At 44.8% G+C, this 13,229-nt stretch overlaps 1 protein-coding gene across 6 annotated transcripts in view; it reads right to left on the bottom strand.

Moving 5' to 3' along the window:
• Positions 1-13,047, bottom strand: part of MAPK8 (mitogen-activated protein kinase 8) — a 19,496-nt gene extending 6,449 nt beyond the window's left edge. The window contains exons 1-10 of one of the 6 annotated variants that reach the window (XM_039368605.1): positions 12,798-13,047; positions 11,131-11,211; positions 10,310-10,471; positions 9,708-9,878; positions 9,133-9,262; positions 7,990-8,048; positions 7,743-7,881; positions 6,588-6,753; positions 3,439-3,510; positions 1,994-2,176 (exon numbers count right to left, since the gene is read on the bottom strand). In XM_039368605.1, coding sequence (XP_039224539.1) covers positions 1,994-2,176; positions 3,439-3,510; positions 6,588-6,753; positions 7,743-7,881; positions 7,990-8,048; positions 9,133-9,262; positions 9,708-9,878; positions 10,310-10,431 — 1,042 coding nt within the window. In that variant the 5' untranslated portion in view covers positions 10,432-10,471; positions 11,131-11,211; positions 12,798-13,047. Of the gene's footprint in view, positions 1-1,993; positions 2,177-3,010; positions 3,083-3,438; positions 3,511-6,587; positions 6,754-7,742; positions 7,882-7,989; positions 8,049-9,132; positions 9,263-9,707; positions 9,879-10,309; positions 10,472-11,130; positions 11,212-12,797 lie in introns of all 6 variants that reach the window. The other 5 variants (XM_039368607.1, XM_039368604.1, XM_039368606.1 and 2 more) reach the window with 5 other exon arrangements.
• Positions 13,048-13,229: the final 182 nt, after the last annotated feature.

Below are 13,229 nucleotides of genomic sequence, written 5' to 3'. Positions count from 1 at the left end.
GGACTCAGCAGGGGAATGAAAACACCAAGTCTAGGCCAAACATCCCGTGTGTGGCCAACCATAACAGTAACAACAATTTATGGGACATGCTGCTGTCCAAGCAGGACTTGGAACAGCAGCATCAAAAACAGCTCCTGCTGCTGCTGCAAGAGGCAGCCCCCCCCCCCGCCTCTGGGCCTGAGGGAAGAGACCCTTTAAACCCCCCCCCACACACACACACTGCTCACCCCCCCCCCATCTGCCTGAAGGGAGACACTCCGCTCCTCCTCCTCTCTCTGAAGCCAGCTGGCGACTGACTGGCCAGCTCCTCCACCGATCTTTCCATCTTTCCGTTGGCCCCAGGCTGATCGATATCAACTCACCCTTTCGCTGCCAAGGAAAGGCAAGAAACGCGCCTGGCCCTAGCCCCACCGGCGGCCTGAGCGGTGGAGAGACCGGAGCAGGGCTACCTTTGTGGCAGCCGTTCCAAAGAAACTGAGGAAAACTAACCCTGGCATGCAGGGCAGCTTCTTCTTTTCTAACATGGCACGTTGTTGGCTCTGCCTTCTCAGGCAAAATAAGACCATCCTCTCTTGTCCTGTCCACTTGCACCTCCACTGACCAAGGAGAACCGACTGGCCACAACCTGCATCAACTGAAACATGAAAAGGCCCTTCCTGGTCAGGGCCACTCCGCTCCCCCCCCCCCAGCATCTAATTCTGTGCCACAACTTTCTCTCTGTGACTGAATCCAAAAGAATACAAAGTGTCTAAATGAGATTCTATAAATATTTTCACGGCCCAGTTTCTATTTAATATGAAAATATGATTGTGGCACCACTGTTATTTCCAGGCAGTCTATAAGCTCGTCTTCACACGGGAAATGACAGCCTGACGACGTGTCACGCCATCTCTGCATCAGGAAGTCAGGACGCTGAAACGCCAGCCAGGCGCGCGTAATGTGGCGGGGCTCAGTGCAACCAGGAGCAAGAAGTATTCCCTCCCCCCATCAGCTTTACAACTACTTTCCATGGGTGGTGGGCGTGGCTGCCTTTAGGCACGGTGTTGCCTTTGCTACCGTTCTCTTCAGCTGCTCAGGTGCAAGCAAGGGCCCTGCCTCAGAGGCGGGCTCCTGCCCTGAAGGCCCAGGGTGTTGCCTTCTTGCTTCAAAGCTCCCTCCCTGGCCAAAGCCCAGGCCTTGTTGGCATGCAGAAGGCGGCAAGGTGTGATGATTCTCTTGGCAGAGAATGGGGTCTCTCCCAATCTCTCCTCTCCCCCTCCCCAAACGGGCAGTTTTGGCTCCCTACGACAGGGCTCCAGCCCCTGCCTCAGCCGTCTTGACCCACTGGCTCCCTGGAGGCATTTTGCTGCTGCCACCCCGGCCTATCTGAAGGGCCGGCTCTTGGCTGAGCAGATTTTGCTCCACAAATGGAAAGCAGGAGAAACCTGAAATCCCGTGAAGCAACATGGAAAAGCTGTTCCTGAAGACAATAAATAGCTTCTCAAGTTTTGGGGAACTGAAAAAGTGGTCTGACTGGGTAATTCCTGCCTTCTGTTCTAATGGCTGTCCGTGGCCAAGGGAAAAGTACTTTTAAATTGGCCAGGATAAATTTTGGCATTCACCATACCAACGAAACAGAAATCTCCTTCAACGAAGTATAACAGACCACCAGCTCTACTCAGATGTATATATACTTCTGGTATATTTGTAGTGACATGTAATAATAAAATAATGTGAATGTGAGGAAAGTAGCGTTTTCTTTTTTTCTAAACCATAAACTCATTTGCCAACAAAGGTGAAACTGTGAACAGTCATATAAAACATATAAAAAATCTTTAGGTGAGCTAGTTATTTATAGGAGAATGAGAACGATTAACCAATTAGATGCGATCCCAATGCTAAGGCAAATTAAGATTCTACTTATAGGAACCCGCAATCCAATGCATCTTTTACTTTTATTATTCCTAAGATGTCATTTCAACATTTGCAGGAGAAAACTTTAATGGTATCTTACCTTTCAGTTTATTGTGGTCAGAATCAACTGGAAATAGAACATCTGGAAAGAGTTTTTCAAAACTATAGCCAGCATATTTAGGCCTAGTCTCCACATACGTCCTCACTGTTGGTTGCAGCTTCTTCATAAATTCAGGACAGGGTGTCCCTAGTTGTTCAATAACTTTATTCCACTGATCAATATCTGAAATCATGAAGCTAAGAAAATCTATGTATTTGGTGTTTAAAACAAAAGTTATGTTAAAACTACCAATCACTCAGAAAAAGTGGTGAGAAGAACAAGAAAAAAGAATTTTAGAGTTCCACAGCAATTCCACTCTTTAATGTTGGTAATCTACAAGAACAGATCTTCTCAACAGAAGCTGAGTAAATTCATGTCTGGGATACAGAAATGTAGAAAAGTCATATATGAGCAACTCAAAAATAAATGTTTGCAATTGGAAAATAAGAAACTCATCCATTCCTCACACATATCAACTCTAAAGTGGCCTCCCATTTTAACTGAACAACAAACAAAAAAACAGAAAAAAATTAGATGAGGTTGTGTCTTTATTGAAAGTGTTCCATTTTTTAAAAAAAAAAATCTTAAAGGTGTTGGCAAATTCTGAGCTGGCTGATTCAGTACAGGTTTGTCCTGGTTTGTAGTTAAAACAAGGGGTCGAGAACGTTGATAGCACTTGGTGATGAGGTTTGGGTCTGTCGGAGAACTTTGAAGATTTCAATACAAACATTCTGTCCTAAGCATGAGATCTCCCTATGAATGAACTCTGCTTTTGCAGCATCACAGTTCACCAATACCGTTTTAAGATCAAATTCAGACAATGTATTCTTGGCTAACTGAACTCTTAATAAAAGACAATTTTTTTCGTACCAAATGTTTGTCAATAAAATTTATTAGACCATTAAAGTATCTAATGCTCTTGTGTGAGTGTGTAAAACTTAATGTTTGTGTTAAAAAGAAAAAAGGCAGAGAAGATCTGTCTGCTCAGATTTCTGTTCAAGGCCCCAGGAAGGATACGATCTGTGCCAGGAAATAAAACACCACCTTTGATCATTTCTCCCATGATGCACCCCACTGACCAAATGTCAACTGAAATCAAAATGCAATGACATTAACTGAGTGGAAAGAAACAAAAAAGGGAGATTGAGAAGGAAGCACACAAACAAAACGACCAGGGAAAACAAAGAGGGACGCAGGAGGAACATAAATGGATAAAAATGCGCCACCAACCCAGTGGAGACTATTTCCTACTGCTAGATGCAGCCTTAACAGAATCAATTTCTAATTTTTATATTTATCAGAAATAAAGATTAGGGCTTTCAAAAACAAATACTGTGTCAAACTTATATCCCAAGAAGGAACATTAAAAAAAAAGAGGACAGAAGAAATCTACCTGAAGAAATTAATTATTAAAAATTAATCCCGCTGCAGAAGCACAAGGATACAGTCCCTTCCTGGAAAGAGGATTTTGTGGCAAACCATTTCTCCCATAATGCACCCAACAGACCATAAATCCACTATGTTTGTAGCACAAAAAGAAGAAGCAAAGCAAACTGTCACTAGAAATTAAAAGAAGCAGCAGGACATGACTGCATCTTATGGCAAAGAAAGCATTAACAAAAGGGAAAAGGAATCATGAGAACAAGGCGTGAATGTATTTTCAGAACATACATATGACTCCCACGGCAAAAACATCTTCTGTGCAAGAAAAACAGAAGGAGAGACTGCTGTGGGACTTCTTGCACTGATCCCTTTTTGCATAGGGTACATCGGTTATAGAATAAATTCTAACACTTTCAGAATTCTTGCATTATAATCTAGCTCAAATAAAAAATAGTAAGAAACTGAATTATTTAACAAAACTAATACAGAAGCACAAATTTTATTAGCAATGAGAATCAATAATAGGCTGCTTAAAAATTAATAAACTAAATTAGTGTCAAAAATTGAGGTTTTAGGATGAAAAGGGATCAATTTTTCCAGAGAGGTGGCAGTGTGTGTATGCTTCCCCCCCCCCTCCTGGAGAGAATGCCCGAGTGTATTTTTGGATCCAGTCTTGCTATCGGAAGCAAGGGATGGTACCTTCCACAGTGCTAACAGGCTCCTCTGGTGGCAGACCTGGCTGGATCTGGGCCCAGAAGCTAAGCTAGGTCAGGTCAGGTCAGCACATCAAGGGGACACCTGCCCTGCCCCCCCCTCCCCCCCAGGGCTGGAGTGGAAGGAGGCCATAGTGAGCCACTTCCACCCTGGGCCTAGACAACAGCATGCCTGGACTCAGAAACTGAGCCGAAGGAAATTTTGCTTTTATTTTTCTTGCACTGAGATAAGCAACAATTATCCATGCTGAGGTAATATATGTGACCTTGTTAGATGTTCCTGTTCAGAAGATTGTTCAAAAGTGCTCTTGGTTTACACACACACAGTGTGTTGTGTAGAAAGACTGAGCAAATGCCTCGAGCCAAGTGTGGCTCCTGAGGTCCACAGAATTTTCCTGGCAACAAAACCTAAAATAGTTTGCCCTTCCTTCTTCGGCTTTCTAATCTAGAATCCCAGCCCTGGGAATCCCTGGCCTTTCCCCCATTCAAGTGACCAGATCGCTGCCTGCTTGGGGGGGGGGATGATCAACCACAGAGATGCAGAGGCATCTGCAGAAGGAACTATCCGGCTTCAGGCCGAGGGAACTTCCCTTTCCTCCAGCTGAACCGCGGGGAGGGCAGAGCAAGGACAGGGCAATCCCAGCGGTGCCTCTCGGGGTTCATGCCACTCCTTGGGCAGAAGTTCCTCTGGGGACCAGGAAAGGGCTCCTTTTCTCCCAGCCTTTTTAATATATTGTTCTGATATGTTATAACTTACTTACCTATTAGAAGTATTCCTACACTGCATTTCATGAAAAGAAAATTTCTTTCAGTAAAGTAAAAAGAACAAAATTGCAGACAAAGAAGATGAAAGCAAACTATTAGAGAATGCCAGGGAGACCCCGAACGTCCTTCGTAATCTGTCTCACGCCAAGTGCCCTCAATCCTCAACCCGTGGAGCTGCCCAAGGACGATACTGCAGTGGGTGTTATCAAAATCAGCTTAGGGATCAAGGAAGGGCTGTTAAGAAGAGGCAGCACTTAATCACAGAGAGAGAAGATGGCCCACTTGACCTTCCAGGTGTTTTGCATGTATATTACTGCACGTCTCTATGGTTTATAAAAACACGGTTAGCAGAGTAAATCATATATACTAACCCTCAGGAAGCATTCAAAAGGGCTCCACCGGATGCCTATAGGGACAATAAGTAAAGCTACTTAACTATTCTCATCGTTAGGCAACAGTCGAGACTCCGGGGCCCAACCTCTGCCAGGTCAACTGTGTGAGGAGCCCCTTCTGCCACCGATACCTCAGCCTTTCTCTTCTTCTCTCTGCCTATATAGTATTTGAATGGTGTTTTGGAAGCTATCTTGAACGCTTTGCTTTCAAGGGTAAGATAGGTTTGTTTAAAATAAAATATATTTCCACAGATATTATGAAAATATCTATGATTTCTTCTTCTAGAATTGATATTTAAAGTTTTACATTATTTGTATGAGTAAACATAAACGTATACATAAATATCAAAAACTTGAATGGGATATATGGAGCATTAAACTATTATTCACTTAGAGTTTGGAGCAAAAGCAAACCTTCCTCTAATATGAAAGTTTTTAATAAATATGACCGATCATTACGTGCAATAATTCATTTGTTTTGAAGCTTACCTCCAACACTGTCTGTGAACAATGTGAATTAGCACACAACTTCATCATGAATAATATCCTTTTATGAGCCCTAGTATACAGAAAGGCATCTTCTCATCCCTTCAACGTCACAGCTTTCAACCCACAACAATGGCATTGTGTCAAAAGTAGGTTTTTTGTAGCTGTGAAAGTGGGGAAAGCTCAAAGGCAGCATGGAATATTGTATTTATGTCCTGCGTAATGGGCCGATAAAATAACAGGCAAAGAGGTTTTCTTCTATCCTTTGTTTCAAACTGGGCAGTGTTAACTAGTGCCAACAACCCTGGCTACTGACCGGGGGCTAAACTGCCCAATGCAGCAAGCAGGAGCGGTGACTGACTTGCTCGCTCACCTGCAGCAGCCCCCCCCCCCGCCCCCCTGGGGCAGCCTTCACACCTTCATGGCCTCAGAGGAGCCGCTCAACGATAGCAACCAGGACGCGAGTCGGCACTGAGCAGCACTGTCACATGGCACCACACTTTAAGAGCACATCACGTAGCCACAGACACGGCAGGCCCAGTTCCTCTCGTTAAGCAAGGACTTCTTGTACACAGTTCAAGCTTAATTTTAGCCACTTCATAGAAGTTACTTTTTCCATTTGAAGAAAATGTTTTGTGCAAGAAACTAAGCGCTGTGTCCCAACACCATCAACCTAATATTTCCTAAGATGTTTTCAACATGGAACAGAGACTAAACATACAGCACCTTTTGATAATGCATTAGGTTTCAACAGCTAAACAAAACATAAAATGAGGCACATGAAAAGATGAGAGAGACCCACGGAATGTAATTTAAAAAGGCATTTTCTAGGAACCAAAATGTAAAACTGCTAACCGTTTTCTTTGTATCCCATTCCAAGAATGACTTCGGGTGCTCTGTAGTAGCGCGTCACGACATAAGGAGTCATCATAAAGCTGGTCCCAGCTGTTCTGGCCAGCCCAAAATCTAGGATCTTCAGCGTGCAGTCAGCTTTCACTACAATATTGCTAGGTTTTAAATCCTTTGAAGAGAAAGATACAAAATAGGAGACCTCCAAGGAATATCAAGCAGACTACAAAAGAGAAATTAGCTCAACAACTATGACTGCACTCGGCATCATCTATGAAAACAGCACCATAACTTTTGTAAGTTATTACATATATTCATCTTTTAGCTGTCAGAGGGAAAATACACAGCTCTGAAATTTACAGGAAGGGCCGCTGCTGGCCATGGCCCTTCCTGGACGAGATGTAACACCATTTGTACTGTTCACGTAATAAGGAACAGGGATTAGTCATGGAACCATTTACAAAGCAACTCCAGGCAGTAGTCCTTTCCTACTCTCCAGGAAATAAATTCAACACATTTGAGCTAACCGAAGGAAATTATGCAAAAAAAGTAATGTCTTCCTCCAGCTGAGTTCAACTCCTGTCTTAGCCTTCCAGGTAAACCAGATAGAAAACAGGATGTCATCCGCACATTCCATTATACCTGGTAAATGTTTTGCCTTTTTTCCAGGATCCTTTTCAGAATTTCCAGTCAAATTTCTTTATAGTGCACAGCCCTAGCATTCCCTGATCCTCTCATTCCAAATGCTTCATCGGATCCAGCCCTGCTTAGCTTTTCCAATAACATCTCTGGTTGGCTACGAAGCATCTCCTTCAGGGAACTGCACAAACAGTAGAATTCTTGGACATTTTTAATACAAGAGACAAATGAAATGTGCTTTTTTCACAGCAGAGTCGCCCTTAAATCCAGAATATTTAGAGATTAATTAAAAAGCACCCATCTTAGAATGCGGTCATTTACCATGTCCAGACTTAAGTTGTACTGATGATTTAAGAATCATCCGTTAATTAAGAGCAAATGACACAAATATTAGTCAAGTGTTGTATTTGAGAGGAAGCTTGTAAAACTGGCACAGATGGCCTTTCAGGTATATTAAAATCTGCCTAGCTTAATGGATAAAAATTACACGACACGTGAAAGGGCAGGAGTGGTCTCACCCACCCTGTGTATGATTCCAGCCGAGTGAAGATGTTTGATGCCGCACAGCATCTGGTACAGCAGGTAGGACATTCGTTCGTGGTCAAGCTCCATCTGGATCACTTGGCAGAGATTGGCATCCATGAGCTCCATCACGATGTAACTTTGGAGGGGAGACAGAACAGGCAACAAAATCACCGCAGAACATTTCACCCTATCGTCAGTTGTGTGTTATTATGGCTAACACAGGCTTCCTGAAATTCATACTTACACATCTTGGAATTCTTCCAGTGATTTCTGTGGGGTGAACACGTTTAACAGGCCAATTATCTATGAACAAAAAAAAAGTACAATAATAAGCACACAATTTTTGATTATCATTTATATAAAAAGTAAAATAAGCAGCAAAACTGGAAAATCTGATCAACAGTCTTAAGAGCACTAAAATCTCCATATTGGTTTCTTATTTACACCTAGGTTACAGTACCAATCAATTTTATCCTTACTGTTGAAAAATGCCCAGATTTAGAATTTGGTGGTCTACAATGGGAAAAGAGAAAATCCTTCTTGAGTAGAATTAGTGCAAAATTAACTTGAATAAACAAACAAGAAAACAACTCAGATGACAGGTGTATTATTGTGAGAAAAATAATACCTAAAAAGAGCAAGTAGATTATGCTGGCAAATCTGGGGCCTCTCTCTCTTCCTTAACTATGCACAATTTCTAAAACATAAAGAACCAAGAGAAATGTGTTCAACTGACTCTCAATTTAACTTAATGCCAGGTATAAATAAATCTACAGAGCTACATAATATCCACCCAGAAAATTCAGACCAAAGAGACATGATCTTTGAAAAGAAACCCTATGTAGTCTAGGGTTTTCCCCATGCAAAATAAAATGGCTGTCCTGTGCAGGATTCCAGTTAATTATTTGTTTTTCTAGAAAGTCAGGAAGTTCAGGGCTGAGAAATCATGCACTCTGGGCATATTTGAAGCCAAAGGAAAAGATTCAAAAACTGGCCATCTTTTCTCAGCTAGCGAACAGATGAGCCATGGCAGTTCTGGGGCCAGAGAGGAAGCAGGCAGGGGGGTCAAGACTCACGTTCCCTCCTTCCCGTCGTTTAGCTCCGTCGTTTTCTCCCGGCCCGTCCTACTAAGGACGGCATGGGAATAAAATGAGGGGAGACCTGATAGAACGGCTTTAGCCTTCAACAACAACAACAACAACAAAAGGCAGGACAGATTTTCAATAAATCAATTCAAATGATAAATCCAACCCTTCCCTGTGACAGTTATACCTTGTGGTTTAGTCTTCTTAATTTATCTTTACCCTTGAATGGTAAAGAAAGCAAAAGGATCAAATCCTAAAGGACAATTCTGATATCATCTTTAAGTCTGCACAGGTAGACTTACATTTTTGTGGTTGACACACTTCATGAGGACCAGTTCTCGATAGGCTCTTTTAGCATGTGTTTGATTCTGAAACGGTCGACTGAGTTTCTTGATTGCAACATTTCTTTCAAGAAGAGCATCATAAGCTGCACTGTGGATAAAAGAGAGCTGCCATAGTCCACAAGCAGGCTGCCGGCACCGCCAGAAATGGATTCAAAAGCTCCTTATCAAAATTATATTAGCGGTATATGATTTCAGTTTAGGGGAGATGTTAGAATTCAATAAAGGGATACATAAGACCTGAAGTATAAACTTTAGCTATGAACCCAAGCAGAAATCTGAAGCCAGATCAAGCAGAGTAAATTCTACACTTACTACAATATAAGCTATTAATATTTTTGTTCTTCTCCAGAAGAGTGAGTGACAGGGATAGGGTCTCTTCTATGGGACTAAATGCTTCTGATTTTTCCAGAGAATAGAACCCGTCTCTTGTTCAACCCTCAATGGCTTCAATTCAATACAGCTGCAGCCCTCTACCTCCCCCCCACCACCACCATCACCAAAAAGTAACACTTTAAGAATTTAACAGAATGTACCATCCTCTGGAAGCACCATCTGGAATTAAGAGCAACTTCATGTGGGGGAAAAATCCCCTTGACGTGAAAGAATCTCCCCTCTTTTCCAGAGTCCACAGAGGCCTATGAGCAGCCCCTGCTGAAATGCAGATCAGGATTGATGGCTGCCAGCCATGAGACCAAGGATCCCACCTGTCAGAAAACAGGCTGAAGTTTCCTCCTCTTTATTGCTTCCCACCTGACACTCTGGTTCTACCCGAGGAGGAGCTGGGAGTCTTTGGTCTGATGGAAAGTACTGAGGGGTATTGAGGAGGGGGGAGGGATTCTTCTGTCCCAGGGAAGACTAGATGGTGAATGCCCAGCAGGGGTGTGTGCCGGGTGGGGGAAAGACTGTTTCCCTCTGTCTGAAGCAGGGATGGTGTTTGGTCCAAGAAGAGGGTCAAATGGTGGCAGAATGCTGGCTGAAAGGGACCGGAAGCCGGAATAAAAGCAGGACCCCTTGAAGGCAAACGGGGAGTTGATCTCAGAGACCATTACTTCCTAGGGAGGAAACTGACACTGCTCCATCTTTATTTTCTCTTCTTCAATAAACAGAGATTCTTTCACTGAGGAAAATGCCTTACCATACTATCCCCTGTGCACCTGAGCCAATCGGCTTCAAGTTCTGGTATCGCTTTAACACACTGAAAGTAGAGTCTCCAATTTCAACACTGTAGAAGTTGTTTTCAGGCTTGCTTCTGCTCATGATGCCTCCAGCTGAGGAGCTTAAGCTAAAAGACACTCACCTGCAGCAAGACATAAATCAACGTTTTCCAGACTGGCATAAAATGGCACATTATTTCTCATGCTTTCCTTTGCCACATAAATGAAAGAAAAATGCTACTAAATAATATGTAGGAACTTCAGGTACATACTTCACACTTTACAATAAATAACGAGCAGAATTATTTTCTGTTCAACTCCAAGACAATTTGACTTTCATTTCTAAGTCAATCTGAGTTAAATTTCATATTCATATGAATGATTCTACAATCCCAACCTGTCACTTCTACATCCATGGAATCATGTCAAGAATTTGAGTATGCAACCTGATTTTGCATCTAATCATCTGTGACAGTCCCACAAAGCAAGAGTGCAGAAAAAAACAAGAGACTATCTCCCAGTTCTACCCTATTCAGAGGTAGCTAACCCCAAATTGCTTAGCAAACCAACAAAAAAAAGGGGGGGGGAACCTAAACGTTTTCAATCATCTTCAAAAGCCCCTTGGTCCACATCACCATTTTAAATTATATCATGTTGGAAGAGGCCATTAAGCCTAATGCCATGCTCAGTGTGGGAATCCAAATTAAGGCATCCCTGGCAGACAAAATTTGTTTTTTGTCGGATAGAAACAGTGAGAGGAAAGGAACTTATCAAATTCCTTAATTGGCTGCACGGCTCTTACCATTAGTGATTCTTTTATTTCTAAAATTCAACCTGAATCCACCTTCCCGTAGCTTAAATCCATTATTCCAAGTCCTGCATTCTGAAATAATAAAAAGAAGTCTCAGCCTTCTTCAATATGACAACTCCATTCAGATATTTAATGAGTGCTATCATCTCCAACCAGCCTTCTCTGTGCAAAGCTGTTTTTCTAATTTTTTCCATTTCTCTCCACGGTCCCTCTTATAGCCCTCCTCCCAAATGGTTTTAACCCCTTAAGATGTGATGCCCAGGACTCCCAAATTTCTACCAGGCAACCCCAAAATACTCTGATCTTCCAAGCGCTCATTCATATTCGGTTTGCAATCAGCTTCTATTCTGAGATCTTTTTCACAAATAGTATTAGCAAGACAGGCACATTTCATTCTATACCTGTGCATTTAATTTGTAGACGAAACCTGGAGAGAAATGCAAAGGACACAGAAATCACCGTTACTTTCAGCTCACCTGTCTCACTTATCAAGATTATTTTGAATCTGGCTTCTGTTCTTTACCATACTAGCTAAGCCACACAATTTGGTATCATTTGCCTAGCTGATAAATCTTTAACTCATGTTAACAATATAAGTGTATGCCTTGTGGCATTCTCCTCAATATCAATTTCAATGAGGTATTTATTTACATGTCAAATTTAAACATTTTAGAAAATTAGACTTCCTTTGTTTACTGATAATTGTCCCCTCCAGGTGAGAACTAGAGTGTACCATGGCACATTTACACAATGGGAGGGAGGCTGGTGCTTTGTGATAAAAGAATTGGGAGGAGGGCAGGGAGGAGGAGGAGGAGGACTGAGCCTGGCTGTTTTCTTGCAGACGTTTCATGACCCAAACTAGGTAACACCATCAGTGCTACAGGGGAGGGGGGCTTATTGGGGAGGAGGAAGGCGAGGAGGGGGAGGAGGAGACAGGGAAGCCCCCCCCCGGAGGGCGTGAGAACCGGGTCAGGCAGCCTCACCGGGGGGGGGGGAGAGGAGGTCAAAGGCCGGGGGGGGGAGGAGGAGAGATGCCCCTCCTGGACGTCTCAAGTCCCGGAAGCCCCGCGAGGGCCAACTTCAGCCTCGCTGCATTTAACGCGGTTTTCACTGCAAGGTGCGGGCAAGCCAGACTCGCGGCTCTGCCGCTCACAGGTTGCGTTAACTACCAAATAAACAGTGGAAATTATTACATCCACCGATCATTTTTTGTTTTAAGCCAAGAGGCCCAAGAGGTTATTAAATCCGCATCTCCACCATTTTACGGCATGGATTTTGTTCTTTTTTTTTTACTTCAAAATCTGACTTCAAAAATAACCGTCCTGTTCCAAAGCGGAGCGCGGAGGGACCGTCTGCTGCTCCGAGCCCGGGAGGCCCCTCGGGACCTTCCGCCCGGCCGGGAAACCGGATCCCCCTCCAGCTCAGCGCCGCTCCGCGCCTGGCCCGGCCGCCCCTCGAGCCCCCGCCGCCCCTTCCAGGGGGAAAGGCGGACGGGGGGGTCCCAGGGGTCCCACGAGGCCGCTTCTGCGGGCCGCGCAAGGTGCAGCTGGGGTCGCAGCCGGGTGAGGGGGCGGCGCAGGCAGACCAGCCGCGGGAAGGGACGGGAGGCGGGCCGAGCCGGGGGTGGGGAGGCATCCCGAAGCCGCTCTGCTCCTCACCTGCACCGGCCTCCTCGCCCACTTCAGACAGGCGGAGATTCCGCCTCGCTCGGCCTTGCGCTCCTGCCACGGGCCCAGCAGCCCCAGGGTGCTCAGGTGCAGCGCTCGCTGCCTCCTCCTCCGCGCCCTCCGGGTCGGGGCCGACAGGAAGGGAAAGGAAGGAAGGAAAGAGCGAGCAGCCGCCGCCGGTGCGGCCTCTCTGGCTGCCGCCTCTCCTCTCCGCGGTAGCGACTCCGCCCCCCTCACGCCCCGCCTCTTCCTCCTCCCTTCCCCCCCCGGGCGCCTAGAGCGCGAGCCCGCGGCCCCGCCCGCCTGGCCCCGCCCCTTCCGCTGCGCCGCCTTTTCGCGCCCCCGGCAGTAGCCTCTGCCCCGCCCGCCAGCCCCCTTCCGCTGGCTGGGTGGGTGGGGTGGGGGGAAGGACTCGGTCAGCCC

This window comes from Crotalus tigris, unplaced genomic scaffold (assembly GCF_016545835.1).
Source record: "Crotalus tigris isolate CLP2741 ecotype Arizona unplaced genomic scaffold, ASM1654583v1 scf7180000020858.209836, whole genome shotgun sequence".
Taxonomy (NCBI): domain Eukaryota; kingdom Metazoa; phylum Chordata; class Lepidosauria; order Squamata; family Viperidae; genus Crotalus; species Crotalus tigris.
Note: the sequence above shows the minus strand (reverse complement) of the source record. Positions and strands in the feature narration are given on the sequence as shown.